This window comes from Planococcus citri, chromosome 4 (genome assembly GCF_950023065.1).
Source record: "Planococcus citri chromosome 4, ihPlaCitr1.1, whole genome shotgun sequence".
Classification (NCBI taxonomy): Eukaryota; Metazoa; Arthropoda; class Insecta; order Hemiptera; family Pseudococcidae; genus Planococcus; species Planococcus citri.
In genome coordinates, this window is record NC_088680.1 from 30,626,508 (window position 1) to 30,651,506 (window position 24,999).

Below are 24,999 nucleotides of genomic sequence, written 5' to 3' on the forward strand. Positions count from 1 at the left end.
TCGCCTCTCTCTTTGTGATGCTCTTTTACCTCGACTAGTGTATTGAAAAGCTCGCATAGTTGCGCCAACAACCAACGAACGTAACATTCATGGCGTAAATTCCCAGGTAGCTACTCGTATATGCAGCATATTACAGCATATACATAGCTATGTAGGTGGATGAAACATCAGAATGCACGAATAATATACGACAATTTGCATCGTGTATTGCAGGAAGTTTCGTAGCAGGAACAGGAAATCTATATGCATATTATGAAAGCAGAGTAGAGCAGGGAGAGTCGAGTCAGGGCGCCCGATAGATACGAGTATACCACACGAGAGTATACAAGTTGAGATGAAAAAAAACATTCCGACAAACGAACATATCATATCATCTGACTGTGTTGTGTATAGTATACCGTCAATCGACAATAATATCATGCACACAATCGGCGTAAATGAGAATCAATTTTAATACAGTATATCGGTCTGATTTTCATATCCTCATGTTACGTGTACCATATAGTACGTAAAGAAGATGAAGCAGAGGTGAGCAGGGAGGCAGCGGTTCGAGAGTTGCAAAGTTTTACCCTGCTGCTACGAGTAACAGAGAATAGCATCGTGCGAGAAGTTCAGACAACGATACACGAGCCGACGAATGGGCGCCCCCGGACAGGGCCGGCGAACCTATTCCAATTTTATAAAGATTTGATCGAAAGGAGAAACTTTGCTCGTAATATTGTCCAATATCCGCTGTCTTCCTTGTTCATAATCAAAGACATGAGTCTTGTTCGTTTCATACTGACATTGATTTGAAGAAAAAGAACGACAAAAAATGAGAGAAAAGGAATTTTTTCCATAAGGAATAAATTCTTTCTTTTTTTCAATCGAAGAACATCTGAGTGGTGAATGGTTATTGCTAATAAGATTATCTTGTTGAAATACTGAATTGAATGACCAGTTTTAAAAACCTAATGCACTTTTCTTCGCTATTTTAAAATCAAGTTTACAATTTTCGTTTTGATCATAATTTATAGGACTTTTCATCTGGCAATTTCATTATTACTGTACCTGTTTTGAGTCGATGTTGGTTTTTTTTTCTGCGTGGGATTGAATTTCTGAAAGAACTGTGGAGAGCTGGAAAGCTCTCGAGGTGTCTGCCTCCAATTTGAACGTGACCGCTATTTTTGAAAAAACCGTGGTCTGAAACTTCCACGATCAACATTTCAGCTCCCAGAATTGATTTTTCGAGTTTTAACGAATCTTTGAAAATCCAGAATTGACCACTTTCGGAGATTCCTGCTTATTTTTTGTTGCATTTATTCAGTAAAAGTGATGGAAAATAGTCCAGAAACTTATATTTACCACCCCCCCTCCACAAGTCAAACAAAGAGTGAGTATTCATTTGGACTGGTAAAAATCGAATTGTGGCATTTTATCGACCTGTTTGTGATGTTGAGGGTGTACCCACATTAGCTTACTAAAAATCGAGAAAAAAGGTAAGGTAGTTGAAAATTTTTTTAAAAGAATTCTTAGGTATGAATTTTTGATTGATAAGCAGGGCAAAATTTGTCTGACTCTTAAGAACTTTTACATAAAAATTACCTACTCTTCAAAATTTTTCAAAATTTCAAAATTTGAAAAAAAATTATTTTTTAATTCTAATAAATTCCTGACTTGGAATGATTTTTAAAAACTTTGAAAAAAGATCAATATCTAATTCCTTAAATTTTCATTAGTAAGTATCTGCTATTGGACTTCTGATAAATTGGAAAAAATTAATAAATCTTCAATAAGTACCTACCTATATGTACTTTTTCAGAGTATATACCTAGGTTACCTACTTACCTGATTTTAGAATATTTTGTATCGCTTCTGAGAACTATTGAAACAATTACAAATAATTCTCAACATCGAGTTAGACTTTTATAAAATTTTAAAAAAATATGATCTATTTCCAATATTTAAACTACCTAGGCAATTTTTTAAATATTTGGTGAAATTTTTAGAAACTTGAAAAAAATTCCAATGAATTCTTGACATTAAGTACGAGGGACTTGAAACTTTGAAAAAAATTGACCGATTTTTGAAATAGACTTCTAATTTAGATATCAAATTTGACTTTCGAGAAACTTTGAAAAAAATTGACCGATTTTTGAAATAGAGACTTCTAATTTATTTAGAATAGATATCAAAAATGACGTTCTGTTATTTTGTCAGATTTTTCTTTTCATTCTGAAGAGAGCATGGTCTGTAACCCTTATAACCAAAATTTCAGCGACCCAAATTAATTTTTCGATTTTTGGCGAATTTTTGAAATCCCAGAGTTGATTATTTTCGAAGATTTTTGCTTGTTTTTCTAATTGCATTTTTCAGTAAAAATTGTGAGAAATAGGATGTAGAATTTTAACCTAAATATCACGAAATGACGAAAACACAATGATTAAGTACTAACGAAGTACATAATTTGTATTTTGTGATGAAATTACAAAACAGATATAATTATGAAACTTAAAATAAGAACACCTTTGGTCGTATTATAGATAGTCTAGCTTAACTTAACACTAAAAGATGAACAATTCAAATATAACAAACAATCATTGGGTAGTTGTATAAAATAATGAATTACATGTATTATTTTAGTAAAACAACGGAGAATTTTTTTATTATGACCCCTGAAAAAGAACCAAGATTCAACTCTCGATATTTGACTTCAATGGAAACAATTTAGAGGTAAATATTAATTACGAAAGAATAAAATTTAATACTTATGTAATTTGAACTATCAATCTTGAATAACAAATTTTTGTTTACACGGATGAGAGTCGAAAGGAATAGTTTTTGAAAATACTTAAGTTTATTATGTCTTAAAAATACTTTTTATTCTTGTTATATAGCTGTTAATATTTACAATTTTAGTTGAATTTTCTGTCCATTTCGCAGTTTACCACTCCTAGCTCATTCAACTTGAGAAAGAAGCAATTTTTCAAAATGACATTTTTTGACTTCTCAAAAATTTACGTATAAATTTACCTTAAAGGTCAACAAATCCAGCTTTCAAAAATCTAGGTTAACCGGAGGGATTCATTTATTTTTATCAATGCCTTTTCAATTTCCAGAATAGGCACGTTTCAGAAAAATCAAGTATTGGGTGCGGTTTGTCTCCATGTGGGCAAAGAATTATTCGAAGACTGGTTGGGAGTTGGAGGATATTTAAGTACTTACTTTAACTGACATTGATTTTTAATGAAATCGATTTAAAAAGTTTGTATTCTCTGAATGACATGACTTGGCAATTTCAATTATTTTTCTATTGAGCAGATTATGGTTCTTCGGTTGGTGGATGGAGGGGGGGAGGGATCACAAGAAATTTTCAAATTTTTGTGAGTATTATGTGCTGTTGCAAAAATCCTAATGTTCTGTGTTCTTTTTAAATTCTATTTTCAAAGACTAAATGCCTAAAAAAAAAAAATCGAAAAAAGGTGCCAATTAGCCTTGCAATAAAACTATTTTAATTTTTTATAACCGTATGAAGGCATCGTTTTTGACTATTTTGAATTATTAAACTTCCAAATCCCCTTCAAAAATTTGTTCAAAACCACGTTTTCTCAATTAGCTGAGAAAACCCTGGAGGGAGGATCTGGAGTAAAAAATTGGGAACAATTTGATGAAAAACATTGGGAACAATTTGATGAAAAAAATTTGGAAGAATTTGGTGAAAAAAATTGGGAAGAATTTGGTGAAAAAATTGGGAAGAATTTGATGAAAAAAATTGGGAACAATTTGGTAGAAAAAATTGGGAACAATTTGGTGAAAAAATTGGGAACAATTTGGTGAAAAAAATTGGGAACAATTTGGTGACAAAAATTGAGAAAATTTTGATTTCGACTAAACGTCTAAACAAACCACGAAAAAAGGTGCCAGTGAACCTTGCGATAGAATACCCCCCTCCCCCGTATTTACGCCACTGAAACTCACTCTGTTCTTTGTTTTAGGGTCTAAATTATCGATTAAGCCCATTTTCAACCCAAACGCAAAAAAAAGTCCAAAAAAAGTTGCCTATAGTGTGATTCAACATTTTTGTTTTCAACTCCCCCTCCCAAAATTTGTCCAAACCACATCTGACTAATTCTCTGAAAAAATCTCGGAGTCGTCACGTGTCTGACTTCCATCTTATCAACCAGTTGAGCTTAAAGCTCATCAGTTTGATTTTCAATTTTGACCAACAACTCTTTTTCAATTTTGATCAACGGCTCTTTTTCAATTTTGACCAACGGCTCTTGTTCAGTTTCGACCAACAACTCTTGTTCAGTTTTGACCAACGGCTCCTCTTGTTCAGTTTTGACCAACGGCTCCTCTTGTTCAGTTTTGACCAACGGCTCCTCTTGTTCAATTTTGACCAACGACTCTGAGTCGAGCTGGTTATTCGTCTGTTCGATAATCTCGACGTCTTGATCGAGAGATGATTGAGTTCGGTTTATTTTTCGTTGTAATCTCACTGGAAGAGGGACGTATAATTCTCTAATACTCAGAATTACGTCTTCGTATTGATTCCGTTCATAAAATGGACCATACTCGTCTACTTTTGGATGAGATTCATGCAATTCCTTGAAAATTGAATTCAGTCTCATACATCTTACCCCCGCTAATATACCCCAGTCGTAATCGAATACTTGCTCAATTTCGGCGAACGTTCGTTCATCCTGGCCAGGGTGTTTTATCAAAGGAAGGAGGAACAAATCAGTGATATTATGCGATTTTAGAAAATTCAATAATTTCATCATTTGATTGAAAAAATCTGCGTGGGAAGTTTTGCAAACCACGTCAAAATTACCTATCGATAACATGATACGTTTCGGTAATTTTTTATATCTGTTTAAGAGATTTAATAAATCCGAAATAGACATATCTCTCCTGTACATTTCCGTATCAAGAGTGTTTTCATATGGTTTTCCACGTACCAAACGCTCTGCCATACCAACTGCGTGTCCATCGCCCACAAGAAGAATATCGTGTGCAAATAGAACGACGCGGTATTCTTCTTCGTGTAGTTCGTGTGCAGCAGCGGTGAAATAAAACGGATACGAATTGATCGGGTAAAACGGTCTAATTTCTTCGGAATCGGTTCCAAATCTTCGATTATAGCGACGATGGTTTGAAGCTAGTTCTGCCGAACTATTTCGCATCCTTTTTGGCTGCGGAGGGCTCGGTTTGGGTATGACGACGGGAGCCATGACGACATCTTTTTGACGTTGTTTTTGTTTTCGTGCACGTTTGCGTCGAAGTGCCTTTTGGATTTTCGAGGATTCGCTGTGATTTTTCTTAGAAACTTTGGGAATTTTTAAAACTGAAGACACTTTAGCAACATTCCTATCAGAAGTCGAATTACTGGATAGGTCGAACGAGTCGTCTGTTGAATCCATCGTGATTGGTTGTAGTTCAGGTTGCATAGCTGATTCTGAATTATGAGATAATGTCGAGAAAGGTTGAACTGTAGGAGCACGATACCAAGGATTTGCGATCTCGAAAGTTGCTGAAGTGGAATTCGGGGGTGGCAGACCAAAAATAGGTTGAGGAGTGATAAACTGCTGCTGATTACAACCACCATGAAAGAAACTGCTAATACGTTGATCCATTAACAACTGGTTGCAACGAATCTCCGTGTTCGTTAGTATTTTCTGCAATTCTTGGTTACGAGTCTGAAGAGCCATCAGCTCTTCCGTCATTGCTGCTGCATGATTCTGCATTCTCGTGTTCATAACCTGCGTGAGTCCTAATTGGTTTTCTAATTCCGATATTCGAGCAACAAAAGCCGGCGCGACTGGTTCGATGCGAGTCGTAATCTCAATTCGTGAAAATTGATACCCGGAAAATTTCGTGTTGCATCCTGGATGTACGCAGGAGACGACACGTACTTTTTGCTCGTTCACTTCGTGGCTATCGGAGTAAAGTCGGTTCACGCATCCAAAATGGTACACATGATTGCAGTATGTGATGTATGGGTTATCGTGGGATTCGTTCGGAGCGTAAGGTCCTGGCTCGAGAATAGGTCTGAAGCACTTATCGCATATGATGTGCTTTATATCCATATTATTCGAACGTAAAGCTGAATTTCATATTATTTGTTCACATTGGTCTCTAAAACAAAAAAAGAAATTTTTATAAAAAGACTAAAGCTGGATCGAAAGAGCATGCAAAAATTCGTCATGAGCCAAAATTTCAAGTGTAAAAGTGCATTTTCATATTTTTGGTAAATTTTTGAAAATCAAAATTTAGGCCAAAAATGAGAAAAAAATCAAAATTTCATCAAATTGACCTAGTAGGATGAAATTTGTAGTATATCCTATTTTAGACTTGCTAATTCGATTAGAAACTGTTTCAAACCATTTTGAGCAGTTCTGGAACCTCCAGCAGATTTTTGAAATTTGAAATTTCCACAATATTTCATCAAAAGCTGTTGAAAAGCTAAAATTCATTCTGATACGCTAGGGAGATGCCTGCAAGTAGATTTTAAGTCGTTTTGGAGTCTCCAGCGACTTTTTAGAAATTACTGGAGCCTCCAGCAGATATTTCAATGCTCGAAATTTCCATAAAAATTTTCCAAGCAGAGTTGGAAATCCAAAATTTACTCTGTACTCCAATTTCAAAACGCTATTAAGTCGATTTCAGGTTGGTTCAAGTTATTTTGGATCCTCCAGCGACTTTTCAAAAATTCCTAAAGCCTCCAACAGATTTTAGATACTTGAAATTTCATAAAAAGCAGTTGGAAAGCCAAAATTTACTCTGTAAACTAATTTTAATACGCTATGAAGTCGACTACCGGTAGATTTCAAGTCGTTTTGAAGTCTCCAGCGACTTTTTGGAAATTACCGGAGCCTCCAGCAGATTTTTCAATGTTCAAAATTTCCATGAAATTTTACTTAACAGAGACACCCCATTTTTGACATTATTCTGAGGTGGATCGCAAGCAGTTTCAATCCGTTTTGAGGCCTCCAGCGACTTTTTGGAAATTACCGGAGCCTCCAGCAGATTTTTCAATGCTCAAAAATTCCATAAAATTTTATCAAACAGAGACACCCTATTTTTGACATTATTCCTGAGGTGGATCGCAGGCAGTTTCAATCCGTTTTGGAGCCTCCAGCAGATTTTTAGAAATTTCTGTTTTTCAAAAAATGTCACAATATCTATCCGAATTAACTTTTGGCTTTCCAACTCCATTTTGATGAAATTTTGTAGAAATTACAAGTTTCAAAATTTACTGGAGGCTCCAGTGATTTCCAAAAACTCGCTGAAGTCTACAAAACAACTTGAAATCTACTTGCAGTCGACTTCTTGGCGTATTATAAAATTAGTTTATAGAATGAATTTTAGCTTTCCAACAGCTTTTGATGAGATTTTGTAGAAATTTCAAGTTTCAAAAATCTACTGGAGGCTCCAAGAATTTTCAAAGAGTCGCCGATGGCCACAAAATGACTCAATCCCACCAGAAGTCGACTTGATAGCGTGTATAAATTGGATTACAGCGTAAATTTTTGCTTCCCAACTTCATTTGATGAAATTTTGTGGGATTTTCAAGTTTCAAGAATGTGCTGGAGATTCCAGAACTGCTCAGAACGGTTTGAAATAGTTTCCAATCGATTTGGTAGATCGAAAATAGCGTATATCCCAAATTTCAGCTTCATAGCTCAATTTGGTAAAATTTTGATTTTTTTTCACAGTTTTAACCTAAATGTGATTTCCTAAAATTCACAAAAAAAAATCGAAAAATATATTGCAACTGAACTGGTCATACTTATAGGAAATTTGACGTGAATAATTTTAGTTCAATCACTTTTTTTCCCTCCGACCCTTCATTTCGGCGATATAACCGGAAGAAGTAGATTGACAAAGGTTAATGACCTTGCGGTGACCATAGCCATGGTCATCGCATATCTCTCACCTCGTCGTCGTCGTCCTCGTATCCTCGCGCCGCTGCTGTCGCTCACGCTCCTGCTCGCATTCCTTTTTCTCTCGTCGTCATCTTCGTCCTCGTTCCTTCGCAAATGCTCGCGTCGCCGCCGTTGACGCACTTGCACTTCTTTCCTTCGAGCTGGTTCTCAACTAAGACGAAACGTCATGGCATACTCGCGCTGCTGCCGCTGCGTACGCCGCTGCTCGCTCTCTCTGCAACCAGTTCCCGTTATTCTCGTCGTCCTTTCTCCTGCCTTTACGCGCCTCGCCTTTCCCCGCTTCTTGTCGTCGTCCTCACGCTCGTTGCTCATTCTCCTGCTCGCTTATACAGACGACACATCGTAGCTTTAGTTCTTCTTTGTATACGGCTACCTGCACACGCCAACAAATACATCATTAAGCTCAGCCTCGCCTCGGCTATCTTTATTTCGCGCTCGCGTCGATATTTACGAATGCCCACGTTACGCTCGGGCATATCTACGATTGCGGAACCGTACAACCCCGCAACCTCTTGCGGGGGTGAAAGACAAGTTGCGGAGTGCAACTTTGGTCACAATATTTTCGAGTCTATCGTGAATCGAGTTCACGTTTCAAATTGTCGATTTTCATTTTTTAAAACAATTTTCATAAAATTGACAACTTCACCCCCTCCTTAGTAAGGGCGAAATCGCTATTTTGGGAAAAGCTGAACTGCTCATGCTGATAGGAAATTTAGCGTAGAACAATTTTTGTTTGAACATTTTCCTCTCGGACCCTTCATTTCGGCGATGCAGCCGAAAAACCTGTATTGGCGAAGGTTAATGACCTCTTGCGAAGGTAGCCGGCAAGTTGGGGGGTGCAACTTTTGATGGGTTGTTTTAGAGACCAATCTGAACAAATAATGTGAAATTCAGCTTTCCCCCAATTTTTCCAAGGTTCGACTAAAATTTTTGCTAAAATGACTGTACTAAGAAAAGCATTCCATTCTCAGGTAGGTACAGTATTTAACTGGTACCTACTTACTAGTGTACTGAACCTAGTCCGCATCTACCTATAGGTTGTCTTGTAAGTGTTGGTCTAAAAGTTGAATATGAGCACATCTCAGCGCATTCCGGCTGAGTGCTCTCTCTCCGGTGGTTCTACATTGTAGCATGGGTACGGTAACGTCTACCATGCCTAGTAGGTTGCCACCTAGTACCTCAACTAAACTAGATACCGACCAACAAGAATGTGTTTAGCATAAAGCATAAGAACATTATAAATATACCTAAATATAGATATCAAAAGCACATGAAATACTAGAGCAGAATAAAAGCTGTACTCAGTGATACACTCACCAATATAAACAAATCTCCGGAGATGAGAATCAAAGCACAAACGCGCAACGTTCACGAAGTATTTACGTATGTGAAATAAAAAGCCAATGCTCTAAAAGATGCACGTTCGAGTTCGATGCCTAGCAGCATGCATAGGGGATCGTGCCGCGCATCTAGCAACCAGTCAACGAATAGAGAGGGTGAGAGACAGAGAAAGAAGCGAGATAGAGAGAGAAAAAACACAGGACACCCGAGAGTACGTAAGATGTAACACCATATGAGTTATTTTTATTTTACGAGTATACATAGACGATGACAGTGACCTTCTAGAGAGCAGAGAGAGAGAGACAAGAAAGACACAAGACAGACGAGCAAGACAAACGAGAGTAGGCATGTGCGTATGTTTAATAATTCCCTATTTAAAATAAAATTCTCTAACAATTTTGGTTTCAAGAATATAATTGAATACAAAATAAGTGTACACCATAAGAAGATGATGTAATTCAATGCAAATCAATTCCATAGTCTTTCAACAATCTTATAAAAATAATCCGACTCGATTGATTGATGGTGCTGGTCAAGAGGTAAGCATAATCCTTCAAGGGTCTAAAACTAATTAGCATTTGCCGCATATCGTGTCATCGTAGGAGTAAAATTTATTCAGGGATCGTTAACAAAGAAAATTGAAAAAAATACAAATGCTGTGTGAGGAATAATGCAGACAATTGAAATTTAATGATTACCGAAAAGGGTATGTCTTATTTAATTTTTTCATTATGCTGGAAGGTCGTTTTATTTTCATGGAGGAAGTAAACCAATTTGTGAAAGAATGTACTGTTTCTTTTCCCTGATCGTAAAAAATCTACAATGACGCATTAGGTATGTACCTACTCATCAAACAATCCATGGGTCTAGCCGTTTGAAAAGGCCTTACGTTTTGTACATTTTCAAAACCATTTTTTTAAATCTCCGAATCAAACAATAGGCGGTCTTTTTTGTTGACTATTTTTTGAATGACATCTGATCCAAGGAAAAGGTTTTGATTTTTTTTTAGTATAGGTAGCTTGTTTTTTATCGAATTAGTAATGTGTTTTTTTTTTACCAATGAGGTAATGGTCGCCGATACCATATCTTACGTATGGTTTATCAAGGTTATTTTTATTTGCTTGACGGTATTTAGAAAGTGTTGGACGTTTGTAAACAACAATGTATCAAGAAGTCGCGAAAAAGTCCCTTGGGAAAAAAATTTGCATTAAAAAATTAAGTAGACTACGAAAAAACGCATTGCAAAAAATTTTGAAAATTAATCCAGAAAAATGGGCAGAAAAAATTTAAAAAACGTCTGCAATCAAGAAAAGAACGTCCTACCAACTCCTAAAAAAATTATATCACCACTTTTTATACCTGGTTGGAAGCTAGGGATGACGTTGCGGTTTATAAAACTTCCACTCTCCAAAATTTCGAAAATTGATCAGGAGAAATGGATTACTTACTCAAAGTTAATCTTAATCGGTAGTTCTACATTAGAGGTAAGTAATAAAAAAATCACAATCTTTCAATAAACACTAAAAAAACATCGCTAAACTGTTCATAATACAGGCCACATGTGGTCCAAAAAAAACCTTGTGCGTTGTAAAAAGGATTCGAACAAGTGTAAACTACGTAGATGGAGAAAATAGGGTTTTTATAGTTTTCACTTTTTCATCCAGTTCAATTTTCAACTTATAGCCAATCAGCGAACAGTATCTCAACAAAACTTCTTTTTGTTATACCTCAAATAATGTCAATTAATACCGTAGCTTGCAGTTCAGTAAAATCCCCCCCTCCCCCATCTAATTTTTACTATTTGGAGCCGTTTTGGAATCTACAGCGAGCGTAAGTTTTGATTTTTCCATAATTTTTTAATTTCTCCAGAAGATGTGGAAATTCATTTGGGCAGCTAAAAATCTAGTTTTGGTTTTTTAGGGTAAATCGTTTTTGACTTTTTTTTTTTTTTTTTTAATTGAAGAGGGAAATTGATGGGAAGTTGTAGGGGACCTCAAAATATTGAAAAAAAGATTTTGGATTCCTAACATGAACTATCACCTCCTACCACGGATTCAAATTTTATAATTTACATTAAAAATGAAAAACAAGGGATCAGCGGGTCCGCTGATCGAAGATAGTTTTTGCGATTGCGTTTTTTTTCATGAGAAATCGTAATTAATTCAACGTCGTTTGGCCAGTTTGGCAATTGGCATATGAAAAAAGGGACCTTTACAAATTGCTAAAATTTAATAAAAGAAATAAGAAATAACTTTGACAACAATTCTGTGTTTCAACTTTCATTGTGTTATTTCATTTAAACTACAGAAAAAATAAATATGAAAAATAAATAAAATAATGTAATTTATTTCAGTTTATAAATTCAGTCTCGCAATCGGTTTCTACGAATACTAATCGTTGATTGGTTTTATAGAAACGCTATTCTCTGATTGGTTATATTTTCAAATACTGTACGCTAATTGGTTATTGGCTTTCGGCAAAAAGTTTAAAATTCACGATTTTCATGTGTTTGAAGAACTGACAAAAAGTGAAAACAATATAGTTTTTCGCGACCAGCGCAAAAACTATAAAAAGGTGTTCTTGAAAAATTTTTTGGTGTTAATTGATCATTACTACATACCTATATTTTGAGGTGATAAAAGTCGTTTTTGAAGTTTTTAATCATTTTACGCGTAGGTCATCTAATATGTACAACTTTTGATGATGTACTTTTGGCCCAAAATCGTATTATTTTTGCAAGTCATGCAAAATCCTCAGAAATGTGAAAAAAATCAAAAACTATTCTCTTACTTCTGAGTGGTAGTGGATGTAATACATATGATCAAACCACGATTTTTTTTCCAAACATCGATTTTCAATGTGAACTTTAAAATTCGAAACCACCGGGTAGAAACGACGTGATGGTTCAAGGTAGGAATCCAAAATGTCTCCTGCTTTCTTATGATGGAGGTCCCTCCACAACTTTTTATCGAATCCCCCTTTCAATTTTATAAAAAAAAAAAAAAAAGAAAAACAGTTTGAAGACAACTTTCCCTTATATGGCTTATTCTCAAACTCTTCAACGAGCTTGCACACATTTAGTTGATTTCCAAGTGGATGCCTCACTCAGGTGGTTTCTTGAATGTTTTGGATTTTTTCCCCTTCTGAACGTTGGTCAAAAAATACCCCTCAAATTCGCACAAATTTCTCAAGACAGGTCGAGAATGAGCCAATAACTCAATTTTCTGCTTCCTAAATTAATTTCAGTACTTGAAGAATTCAAAATTTTTTGGAAAAATCGGAAATCGCGGTGGAGGCTCTATAAAATGGCGGAAAGTGGCGAATGCCGGTTCAGGGAGTCAATATCAGTTTGTAGATTGATCATTATTATTATCAAACAGATACACTTTTGAAGAATGAGCATCAATCGCCGAAAATTATCGATTTTGAATTTTCAAAATTTCGCCAAAATATTAAATAATCAATTTACCTAAGCGACTGAAACTTTAATTGAAACTTAAACTGAAACTTTTATGGGAACTAGATAGATCATTATTTTTCCAAAGTTCGCGATTCCGTTTCTAATTAGAGACGGTTCCCTTGTGAGATCGTCATGTTATCTTGAATGGTCTGTGACGATCACCTATTGTTTGAGATATTGAAATCAATAATCCTCTCTTCTTTCCCATCAAATTCATTTCATGCTGAGTATGCGGAAAAAATATGCATACGGAAAGTATCACCTTTCTTTCCTATACTCTGTTCTTCATACATCTAACCCAGTCAGGTATAGTTAAAGGTGCAGGATATACTAGATAGATACATCTAGCGCACAGGATCGAATGTTGGACGATATGGTGCATGGTGCTGGAGAAGTTACGATGGCGGTGGCGTTGTTTCAGGTTATTTTATCTCACCCAAGAGAAATAATAGACGTAAGTTGTTCGCAAGAATACAATTCGTTTGACGTTACCACAGGCCGATAAAATAATACGATTTATAACGCCCGTTTAACCGGTATAAATAACGCTTTCTATTATTTATATATGGGCCTGGGCTGCTCGTTGTCGTTTTCACTGCTATACGTATACTTACCTACCTATACCAGTCGTATGGCGTTACGTTGTGTTGCGTTACGTTGCCTCGCCTTATAACCGTAACGCGTTTCATATAAATAACCCCTTATCAGCAATCATACGGCTGTTATAAGTTGTTTGTAAAACATTATTGAAAATCTATCCACCTAAATACGTAAGTATAGTATACGACACGGTATACCTATACTATACGTATAGCTTACCTATAGGTATAGGTAGGTACCTTATAGTACATTGCCTCAGCCTTCCTTCGCTGCTTTCACGCTATTAAGTTCAATGTTTCGAAAACGCGCGCCTAATCATCGAGAAATATCAGCGAATAAGAAAACCACCTACGTATATAATATACCCGTGTGTATCGAAGACGAACACGCAGGCCAAGACTATATATGTACTGTGTATTGTGAACTGAGAAGGATAAAATTTTAAACGAGTACAGACATCGTGTGCAGTGAAAAAAAGTCAGTGTTCACCTTAGAGGCGAGGAAGAAAGAGAAAATTCAAAATTGGCTTAAATGGATTTAAATATAATTACAAGTACCTATGCTGCTTATTGCTCACTCCGAAATCGGAGGTTCTGACGTGTGGCTATTTTTTTCTAGTTGAATGTACCTACTCGTATGACTCCTAATTTGTGTCTTTTGTTTGCTTATTGTTTGCTCGAATCTTTCATTCTTGAGGCCTGCCAGTTCTCATTTACAATTGTTAAATGGGATATCGTATCGCGTCTTTTTTGATTCATATTATCATAGGCTCGTCTAATCAAATCGTAGATATTAGTTTAATCTGTTTTAATTTTATATCCAATCAGAATTCGGATCCAGTTGGATCCAAAAAATTGATTTTGTTGGATGTATTCTGATCCTATTGAATGAATACCCATGTTATTCTGATGATCAAATTGGATGACACATTTTTGTAAACGTGGATCAATTTGGATTCAAATGGGTCTAAAACTGGCTATTTTTAAATTGTCTGCTATTTTGATACCCACTCACAATCGACAAAATTCTATGTTTGTCAGGTTCAAATTCGAGTTGAAAATGAAAACAAATTGAAAATAATGGTGTACAATTAGATGGATTTTGAATGAATTAAGTTATTTACTACATTCCTGACGCTATTAACCCAATTTTTCGAAGGTGCTTAACACTTTGGGCGTCTTAAATTTTGCTCAGCTTCTCGATTAATTGAAAAATTTTGGCCAAAAGGCCATATACGAGTATCAATTCCTATAATGAGGCTACTTCTAATTTTTGAAGAGAAAAATTCAAGTAGGTAGGTATGTATTGGTAATAGGTACCTACATATATTCACATATTCGAATGTTGAAAATACATACATACTTACACTAGCTTGGTCTCATGAAATACCATACACACCAACTCTTTTTCTTGTTGAAATATCTCGTTAATTGTCTGCAGTGGTCTTATTTTTAGGAACACACATTATCATTGTTTTGATATGTAGTTGTTTTTTATTGGACGACAGTGTAACAAATGTCAATTTTTTGAGAAACTAAATGCACCTTTGGAAAGAGGACACAATTTTCAGCTAAAAATTCATTATTTGCCAACTTAACATTAACTTGAAAACCTCGTCGATATTTTTACCTTGTAAGGTAAATAAATGAAGAGTGATATTCCAAAACTCGCTTTGTCCATTTTTATCAAAGTTGGGTTTTCAGTGGTACCTGGTAGATGAAGTATTAACTCACATTCCTACATCATCAACCTACCAAAATGAGGTCTTAAACTCACCTAAATAGCCAATTCACTAAAAATTAAAAAAAAATAATGTTCCAAAACGCGCTTTGTCCATTTTTATTGAAATTTTTTTCAGCAGTATTTAGTGGATGAAATGTATACCTACACTACTACTCGTACATCATAAATTCGCCGAAATAAAGTGCTAAACTCGCCTAAAAAGCCAATTTACACGTTTAAAGGGAAACTGTTTTTCCTCTCTCCTGAAAAGTTGTGAAAATGGACAAAGCGAGTTTTGGAATATCACTCTTCAAATGCAATAGCACAAACGATCACTGAGAGATGCTGTATTGAACAGTTGAGAGACGTTATATTTTTGACGATTTTCTTTGTTATCTTCGTTTCATTCCCTCTCAAGTTAGCTTATTGTGCTTTTTTGTTAGTTTCGCATTTCGTAGATCAAGCAAACACTTCATCTGTTGCGACTCTGTCTGAGGATGTAAGTAAAAAAAATAACCGGTTACTTACTAAAATACACATAATTATGATTAATTATCATCCGAAATTCGTCGCTTTTGTTAAATTTGACTGATACGCCAAGTTTTTGCAAAATCAAAGCAATAAACTGGCATTAAAACGAGTTTTGGTAAAAAGTTCTGTCCTATATGTACTTACTCGAATTCATCTAGGGGGTATTGGTGTTTTTAATTCTCTTTATAAAAACTTGCTAAAAAAAAAATAATAGAAAAAAATTAACTAATTTCCATCATCTGGATTTATCTGGAGTTTCTCAAATCACCCACGTCGAATGATACAATGAATGAAACTCAAAGTCTTACAACAGAAGACCACATAATGTGACCATCTAAAACATTTATGTTACTCGTATTACAAAATCATCCCCTCATCAACCATTGAAAACTTTAGACACCTTTAAAAATATCTCCTCAGCCATCTACATACTCAAAATTTATCAGCTCATACGAAATTTTACGCATAACAGCGCTTGAAAATTTTGCTCTCTCAAGTCTGTGCGAACTCTTTCATCAAAAAAAGGATTTTCGGTGAAAACTAGACTGACTGTTGCGTCGGTCGTTACACTCTTCTCAAAAATTTGATTTTAGCACCAAGTACATCCTCACTTCGAATTTTAAGGTGAAGGAAATGTGATGACATTAGTGTCGTTATTAGATGAATCGAACTGCATGAATGTGTGAGTAGTGATATTGGGTACCCCTGAAGGCCCCATTTTTGTGCCATATTACCCCAAAATTGAGGTATTACTGAAGAAATGTTGACTGTTGAGTTATAACGCTATTCTTTCTGATCAAGGTTGCATCATCTCTTCCTTTTCCTCTTCAAAGGCATGACAATTTTCAAGTTTTTTTCTTTCAATATCCACTTCCTTCTTTAGAAAAAAAAATTTTGAAATGTCCACGAGATTAGACTGAAGTGTGTATTTTTGAGGAAACTAAAATTTTTTTGTTCAAAGCACGACGAAGTGTTATGTTTTTTTTTTCATCTCAGAAGAAGTGTTTTTCTCCATTGTGGCCAAGGAAAGTGGAGTTGTATAGTGGAAAATTTTTTCCGAGGTATTCAATAAAGTTGAATTGAAATTTTTAAAAATCTGGGAACAGGATTATTTTAGCATTTTTAGTCGGGAATAACTTTTCTATTCGTTCATATTCCTGTGCAGAATCTCTTTTCAGTAGGTACACAGATATGATTTCGAATACATTTATGTAGGCTGACATTTTTTTCAATTTTGAGTAAAAAATTGTCCATTATGGAACTTGAAAAAAAATTGATTTCTTTATTTAGTTTATTCACTTGATAAGTACCTCTCCTACATATTTACCGATTGTAACGATTAAAATATCTAATTTACTTTTCTGTTTGTTTAAATCTTTCATTCCATTTCTTTTGTATATTTAAATCTTTCATTCCATTTCTTGATTTTCGTGTCTGGCGTGTGGTAGATCCTATAATTCATATTCACGTTTGAATAAGTATAAGTGATTTGACGAATAGCTTTTAGAGAAATTTCTCATCAGTTGATGATGGAACTAGACCTGTTATTACTTTTCCAGTATCATCCTTCTCGAACATGTATCGAGACCATTTGGCAGGTATGAAAAGCCTTAAAATGAAACTTCAGCTTTTGGCTTTTAGCTTAAAATTTCAAAATTGAAACTTTTGGCTTTAGCTTTCGGCTATTCGATTTTTAAGGCTTGCTTTAGCCAAACTTTCGGCTTCCAATGGCTTTCCTTTATATTTTCAATTCAACAGCTTTCAGCTATATATCATTAAGCTTTTAGCTTTAAACTTTTGGTTTTAAGCTTTTGACTTTAAACTTTTAGCTGATATGCGATCAATTCACAAAAAAAGGGAATTAAAAATTAGATTAGGTACATTGATTTCATAATTAGCGATAGTGGAGAATATTCATTGCTAGAATTATTTTCGTTTTTTTTTTCATTTCACTAAATCGCATTAAAATAAAATTGAATGTAATTTTTTTCATTTTTTTCGTTTCTTCTGAATTTAGAGAATTCAATTCTGCAAAAAAGCCTTTGAAAAAAGCCAAAAGAATGAAACTTTTGGCTAGCTTTTGGCTTGGAAAAAATGAAACTTGCAAACTTTTAGTTTTTGGCTAAGTGCGAAAATCTTTTCAGCTTTAAGCTTTCGGCTAGCTTTTCATCCCTGCCATTTGGTTCGATATTTCATATCGAGTTTTTGATCGGATTGTGAGAAACATATACGTACTCGTAGCTTACTTTCTTGAATTTACTATTCATGCATGTAGCTATTTCCCACTGATGGATGAGGTGTTCATGGCACATACAGGAATTCGGAAAATTTTGAATTTTGTCACCTCTTTGCGTTTTCCTAAAAATGAACTTTCTTAATAAAAAAAAATTACATCACCTTTGTGTGATGTTTCGGACTCTAAATGAACCATTTTGTTAAAATTGAACAAACCGAATGAAATGGTTCCGGTCTTGGAGTGTGCTCAAAGATGCATATTTTGAGAGTAGGTAATTCATTGACGAAACCTCAAATTACCATTGAACCTATATTCTTGGAGCTATGATTCGTTTTCTCAAACCATTTCATTTTGAGACTCACTTACAAATATTTTTTTGAAAAAATTTCAGCCATAAAAATAACATTTTCCTCGTCTTTTTGGCGAATGAAAAAAGCACCGCAGCGTAATTCGAACAACCCACCATTAACAACCGAGATGCGAAAAAATTCCAAATCGTTGGAAATTTTCGAATATTATCATTAAACAAGAAAATCGTATATTCGAACGATTTCAACTCTAATAATTTTTTTAAAAAGCAGTCAGCCTTGAGATATTATTTTTCGCGAGTTATTTTTCCCTGTATAATAACTCGAAGGAGGCGACAGAATAGAGGAATTATTCGCGACAATTTTTCTTCTTTTTCGTTTAGGTTTTTAAATGGCTTGCGTGTTTTTTCAGCATTGTATATTTTTTCCTATAGCTTTTTTCCCCGTAATGATTGTGACAATTTTCGATGATGGAATATTCCCACCAAGTTGCTCTCGCGTAGATTGATGTATCACATTGTTTGAAAAATTGCCTCGTTCCAAAGACGATGAATCTCGTCCTATTTCACGAGTGTCTAGTTCAAATAATGAACTCGACATGGAGAAAAAGAATTGTTCAATTGCCTAATCATATTTCGTATACGATTGTGTAATTCCCAAGTACAAAGCTATTCTCCGAACCAAGTTTTTGTTATAAATCATTCCCATTGGAAAGATGGAAATATTCGGAAGGATTGAATTTATGTGATGAAATATCTCGAATAGGTTTGACAAGTTATACTTGAGTGGCTTGGGTTTCGAATACATAATTTTTTTCTTACCAGTGGCGACAATGAGGTGATGTATTTCTATACCGAGATTCAAACTCGAGTGTAATTTCTTAACAAAATGAGAAAGGAAATGACGTAGGATGCAATGACAGTTGATTGAATGGGTTAGAATTCTGACACAATTCGTACAAATCAAGTCGACATTTACGGTGTCGAAAGTCTCCCCATATTCATCTTCAATTATTATTTTAGACTCTCGATAGCTGACTTGTTTCGGCAATTGTGGGAAAATAATGTACTCGGGGATTATTTTTTTTAGCCGATTCGTTCATTTTTTGACTCTGCGATTGCCTGAAGAATTATTACTACTTACTAGTCGAGAATTTGGTTTCATTTTTAAAAACTTGACAAAATTATTCGAGAATCTATTGGTAACTTTTTCAATTTAGATGAAAATAAAGCAAAGCGAGTTACAACATAACAAAAATAATCCATTTTGAACTATAAGATGGAGAAAAATAATGAAAAATTGATATTTCCTTTTACATACTTAGTCGAAATCAGTTTTTCTTCTGGTCTCTTGCCTTTTTCACTTCGGAGTTCGATTTCGTATATTTTAATATTATTATTAGAAATTCGTCACAAAAAATATATCTCGTTGCGGTAAGTTTCATTCAGCTTAAATCTTTGCTGAGCTTAAAGCACTGAGAAGGTTCCGTTTGCTGGTTGAAAGAACTTCGTACAAATTACCGATTATGCAGTCGTTCTTGAACCTTTATCGTTGTTCGATTTCTTTCTTCTGTGTCTCTTTCGAGTTTATATTTTAGCTATAATCGTCACGAATCTGCAACACGATACTCCGAAACCGTCTGTGAATATAATAAGTTTTTTATATTAACTTGAGAAAGTATACTTACCTCGTATAATAATAGCATCAAAAGTAGATACCTTGGGTAGTTGAGGTGTTTGGGGGGATGAATTAAAAATAACCTTTTTCCCCTCTATCCTTTGTCTAGACGATAAGAAACAAATTATTCGGATTTGAATGAAATTACTTTAGTGAGTCTCATATATAAACAAAAGAGTACGAGGCGAAAATAAAATTATTTTGCGAATTAGGCAAAAATCATGAAGGAAAAATCTTGAGCCAGATAAAATTGGGATGCTTCCCTTAATCGAGATAAGCTTTGATTCATTCCAGTTTTTCAGCGAATCCGCGTTGAAGTAAAATATGAATGTTCAAAGTCATCGTAACTGAAACTAGGAATTTGAAAAAATTTAATACTGCGAATGTGTTAAGTATATGCTTACAATGAATTTATTGGTACATCATGTTATAACATGAGGGACGTTACCGAGATGAATCAAAGATGAAAAAATGTATGTACATATTACTTACTATAATTCAGACCTTGTAATAAACATTGCATACGAATTCCTCTTAAAGTCATTGTCGAATAATGAACCAGATTTCTTACAAACATATATGTGGCCTTATTTTGAGAACACCTGGCTCAGCCTTACCCCATGTCTGGCCGCAAACCTACAATTCTTCTGGGCAGCCTCTCACTCAGGGAAAACTTCTGTCCCAATTTTCGTTGAAATCAAGGACTTTTTTTCACTTTACCCCGACAAGCTATTGCTATAAGTGTTAATACACCTGATCACTTACGATTTACTTTAGTAATTTTTCTCTCAAGAGAGCTGTACCCCAATTGACTTTAAATTTTTTGAGGAGGACGAAGCTGTACATCAAAATAGCGTGCAAAAATAATACCACCAGCCAAAATCTCAAGCGCCAAAGTGCGTGTTTTGATTTCTGTTGAATTTTTAAAAATCAAATGTTGGGTCAAAAATTAGAAAATCAAAATTTTACCAAATTTACCTAAAAAGCTGAAATTTGGTATACATTATGTGTCCACCTCCCCCCCCCCCCCATCGATTTCAAACGGTTTCGAAAAGTTTGAACAGTTCTGAAGCTTTCTCAACTGATTTTGTAAAGCTTCAGTTTTCATAAAATCTTAGCTGATGAAGTTGGAAAGCTAAAATTCTTACTGTTTTTCAATTTAAACATGATGAGTCGACTGGAGCTGGTTTCGAGCCGTTCTGGAGCCTCCAGTGGCATTTTAAGAGTTCCAGTTTTTTTGAAAAGGCCATAAAATCTGTCCAAATCAACATAAGCATAAATATTTTCACTTAAATCACCAGCCAAAATGTCATCCGCTGAAGTGTATCTTTCGATTTTTGTTGAATTTTTAAAAATCAAATGACTAAAAATGATGGAAAATCGAAATCTTACCAAATTGACGTAGTAAGCTGAAATTTTAGGTATATTCCATTTTCGACGTGTCAAAACGATTGAAAATAGTTTCGAACCATTTTAAGCAGTTCTGGAGCCTCCACCACATTTTTGAAACCCAAAACTTTTACAAAATTTTACCAAATGAAATTGTAAAGCTGAAATTAACTCTGCAGCTTGATTTCAGCGTGCTGAAGCTGGTTTCAAGTGATTTTGAGACCTGCAGTGATTTTTTGGAAATTTCAATTTTCCAGAAAAAAATCCAAAATAGGTATCTGTTTAAAATCAAATTTTAAACGTAGGTATGCTCGTTTTTTGGAAAACTGAAATTTTTTAAATTTCGCACAAGGCTCCAAAACGACTTAGAACCAGCCCCAGTCAACTTGCATAGTGAAAATTCAAGTATAGAGTGAATTTCAGCTTTCCGATTTCATTTTGTAAGATTTTGTTAAAATTTCAACTTTCAAATATCTGCTATAGGGTTCAGAATTGTTTAAAACGGGCTTGGAATTGCTTCCAATCGATTTGGTGGTACGAGCCTATCAAATTTCTGCTTTCTAATGTCAATTTTGTAAAATTTTATTCTCCCTTATTTTTGACCCAATTTTCAAAAATTCACCAATAAATCAAAAAATGTGCTTGAGCACCTGAAATTGTTGCTGGTGATGTGTCCTTCCATGTTCTTTCGATTTAGTATTGTCCGATTTGAAAATTCATCTTACCACCTTGTCAGAAAATTGATGTGCTTTTGATTTCATGAAAAAATTCGATTTGCGTTTTCTTTGAATTTGTGTAATTATTGTGGAGAATAACAAAGGAAGGAGTAAAGTTTAAGAATTATTGAGGAAATACATAATTATTTAGATAGAAAAAAAAAAAACTTGACATGTTGCCAGTGAATTTAATGATTCAGATTAAATTGAACTCGTGATTTCGTGCTTAAACTGTTCAAATTTTCAATCGTGAAAACGCTGAACAAAAATAAAATATGGTACCAATCCAGGGTGTCTAACAGGTACTGCAGGTACTGCAAGTACTGTAAAAGTACTGCATTGAAATCCTCGGTACTGCAAGTACTGCAAAGTACTGCATTTTGCCTGAAAAGTACTGTATTTTTTCTCAGAATCATTGATTTAAAATTTTTTAAAAACCTCAAAATGAATTAATTGGTGAAAATTAAAAAAAAATGTTCATTTTGAACCTCAAAAGATGGCAACACTTGTTAAATTAATACTTGTAAAAATTTTATCGACAAATTCCAACCGGTCAACATTTTTTTTTCTTTGGGGGGGGGGGGGTCGGTGTAAGCTGGTTTAAAAGAATATGGTAATGCAAAAGGTACTGTAAAAGTACTGCATTTCTTCAGAAAAATTTTGTTAGACACCCTGCAATCTGACAGCCATCTATCTTGAAAAAATTTCAAAAAATCGGCCAAGTTGACAGATTTTATGCCTGTTTTTGGAAAACTAAAATTTCCTAAATTTCGTTTGAGGCTCCATTGATGTACCGCCCTATAGAGTGAATTTCAGCTTTCCAACTTTATTTAAAATTTCAACTTTCAAAAATCTGTTGGAGATTCCAGGTTTACTTAAAAACAGTTTCAAACTGTTTTCAATCAATTCGGTAAGACGAAAATAGAGAGTATACTGAATTTCAGCTTTACAAGTCAGTTTTGTAAAATTTTGTTCTCCCATCATTTTTGACCCGAGTGCCAAATTTGATGTTCATAAATTCGTCAATGAATCAAGAAATGCACTTGAGCACCTGAAATTTTGGCTGGTGATGTTTTTGACCATGTTTTTTCGATTTAGTATTGTCCAATTTGAAAAATTCATCTTACCTCCTTGTCAGAAAATTAATGTTGTTGATTTTTTTAAAATACGAGTTATTTTTTTCAAAATTTGTGTAATCATTATGAGGAATACCTAACAGAAGGAGTGAAGTTTTAAAATGGTAGAGGAAATACGTACATATTTCAAGAGAAAAAAAAACAGCTTGCCATGTTGCCAGTGAATATAATAATTCTGATTGAACTCCGTATGTCGCGTTTGAACTGTTCAAATTTTTAATCGTAAAAGCGCTAATCGAAGATAAAATATGGTATCAATCTGACAGCCATCGATCTTGAAAAAATTGCAAATAATCGGTCAAGTTGACAGATTTTATGGCTGTTTTTGGAAAACTGAAATTTCCTAAATTTTACTTGAGACTCCAGACTGACTTGAAACCAGCTCCAGTCGACTCGGCTTGTTGAAATTGAAGTACTTACCCCTATAGAGTGAATTTCAGCTTCCCAAATCATTCAAAATCTCAACTCTCAAAAATCTGCTAAAGACTTCAGGTTTGCTGAAAACGGGGTATGACGAAAATAGGGAGTATACCAAATTTCAGCTCTTCAAGTCCATTTTGTAAAGTTTTGTTTTCCCCCAATTTTGACCCGAGTCCTAAATTTGATTTTCAAAAATTCGCCAATAAATCAAAAAATGCACTTGACACCTGAAATTTCGGCTGGTGATGTGTTTTAGCATGTTCTTTCATATAGTTTAGTCCGAATCGAAAATTTTTCTGTTGATTGGGAAACCTCCCTTTTCTTTCGAATACTTGATGTGTTAGGTAGGTACTGATTTTCTAAAATATATTGATTTGTTTGCTTTGAATTTGTGTAATTATTATGAAAAATAAGAAAGGGTGGAATGAAGTTTAAGATAAAGGGAATTATTCGAGAAATACACATAGAAAAAACAAAAACAACTCGCCGTCGCGTCGTAGGTATTCTCTGTGTATATAAATTGACGTTAAATTTTGATTCTATTAATTTCTATCAGGATGGGGAAAAATTGTTCTCGTCAATTTGAAAACGAGGTGAACGAACCCTCGCACCTAAGGCTTTCAACGCGAAAATTACCTACTTGTCGAAACTACAAGACTTAAATTTTCGTCTGAAGTACACCAAACGAGACCGAAATTGCTGAAATTTAACGCGATCGAAGCTCGTAAAAGGAAATTTTTTTCCATTTAAAAAAGTAGTGTGTAGTACATAAGGTTATATATAAAATGGATGCTGCTCATTTTAAAGGCGAATGAAGGAAATTTTGCAAAGAATCCGATGCCGCAAACGGAAACCTTTTATGTGTAGTTGCCTCGAAGAGTTATGCGAATTTGGAACGTCGTCCTCGTCTTCGTCGTCTACACTGTAGAAAGGCCTTTGAACGATTTTTCAATTTTAAAACGACATAACTTTCTGAAAAGAAAGTACTTAAAAAGTTTCCGATTGCGGCATTGAATTTTCGATAAAATTTTCTCTTTTCGTCTATATTATGGCTGCTGCGGTATCACCGCCATTTCCATCTAATATTAAAATGAGGATCCGTTCTCGCACCCTGGCTCATTCCCCAGAGTATTTGGTGCGATTTTTATTCCGCTTTGTCTCCGATTTGGATTTGTACCATGACGGCGTTGATTTGTTGAAATGAAAGATTTATGATTTGTTTAAATTTAGAAGTTTTCTGTTTATAGCTCGAAACGATTGGAATTTTCCATTGATACGCGAGGGAGACAATTTCTCAGAGAGTTCGTTGTTGTTGTTTAATTTGGGATAAATCGTGATACTTTTTCACTTAACGAGTAATTTAAGTCGAGGATTACAGAAGGAAATTTTATTTTCACAAGAAATTTTTTTGGTGGAAATAAATCGGAAAAAGTTTTATACAGGTGGAGAAGAAGTCGAAAATTGAAAATGATTACTTACAAATTTTTCCCGTGGATATAATTATGCATGAAGTTTATTTTTCGGAAACAGTTTCT

The 24,999-nt window shown here is 34.6% G+C and overlaps 2 protein-coding genes across 2 annotated transcripts in view; one reads left to right on the forward strand and one right to left on the reverse strand.

The window, feature by feature from the left end:
• LOC135845811 (hemicentin-1-like) overlaps window positions 1–24,999 on the forward strand; it is a 972,708-nt gene that overhangs the window by 385,045 nt on the left and 562,664 nt on the right. The gene's annotated exons all lie outside the window — the stretch shown is intronic.
• On the reverse strand, window positions 2,429–9,479 carry LOC135844379 (uncharacterized). The gene is made up of 2 exons (XM_065362544.1): window positions 9,246–9,479; window positions 2,429–6,117 (listed from the first exon to the last, which is right to left on the reverse strand). The coding sequence occupies exon 2, from the start codon at window positions 6,066–6,068 to the stop codon at window positions 4,170–4,172; it is 1,899 nt and encodes a 632-aa protein (XP_065218616.1). The 5' UTR covers window positions 6,069–6,117; window positions 9,246–9,479; the 3' UTR covers window positions 2,429–4,169.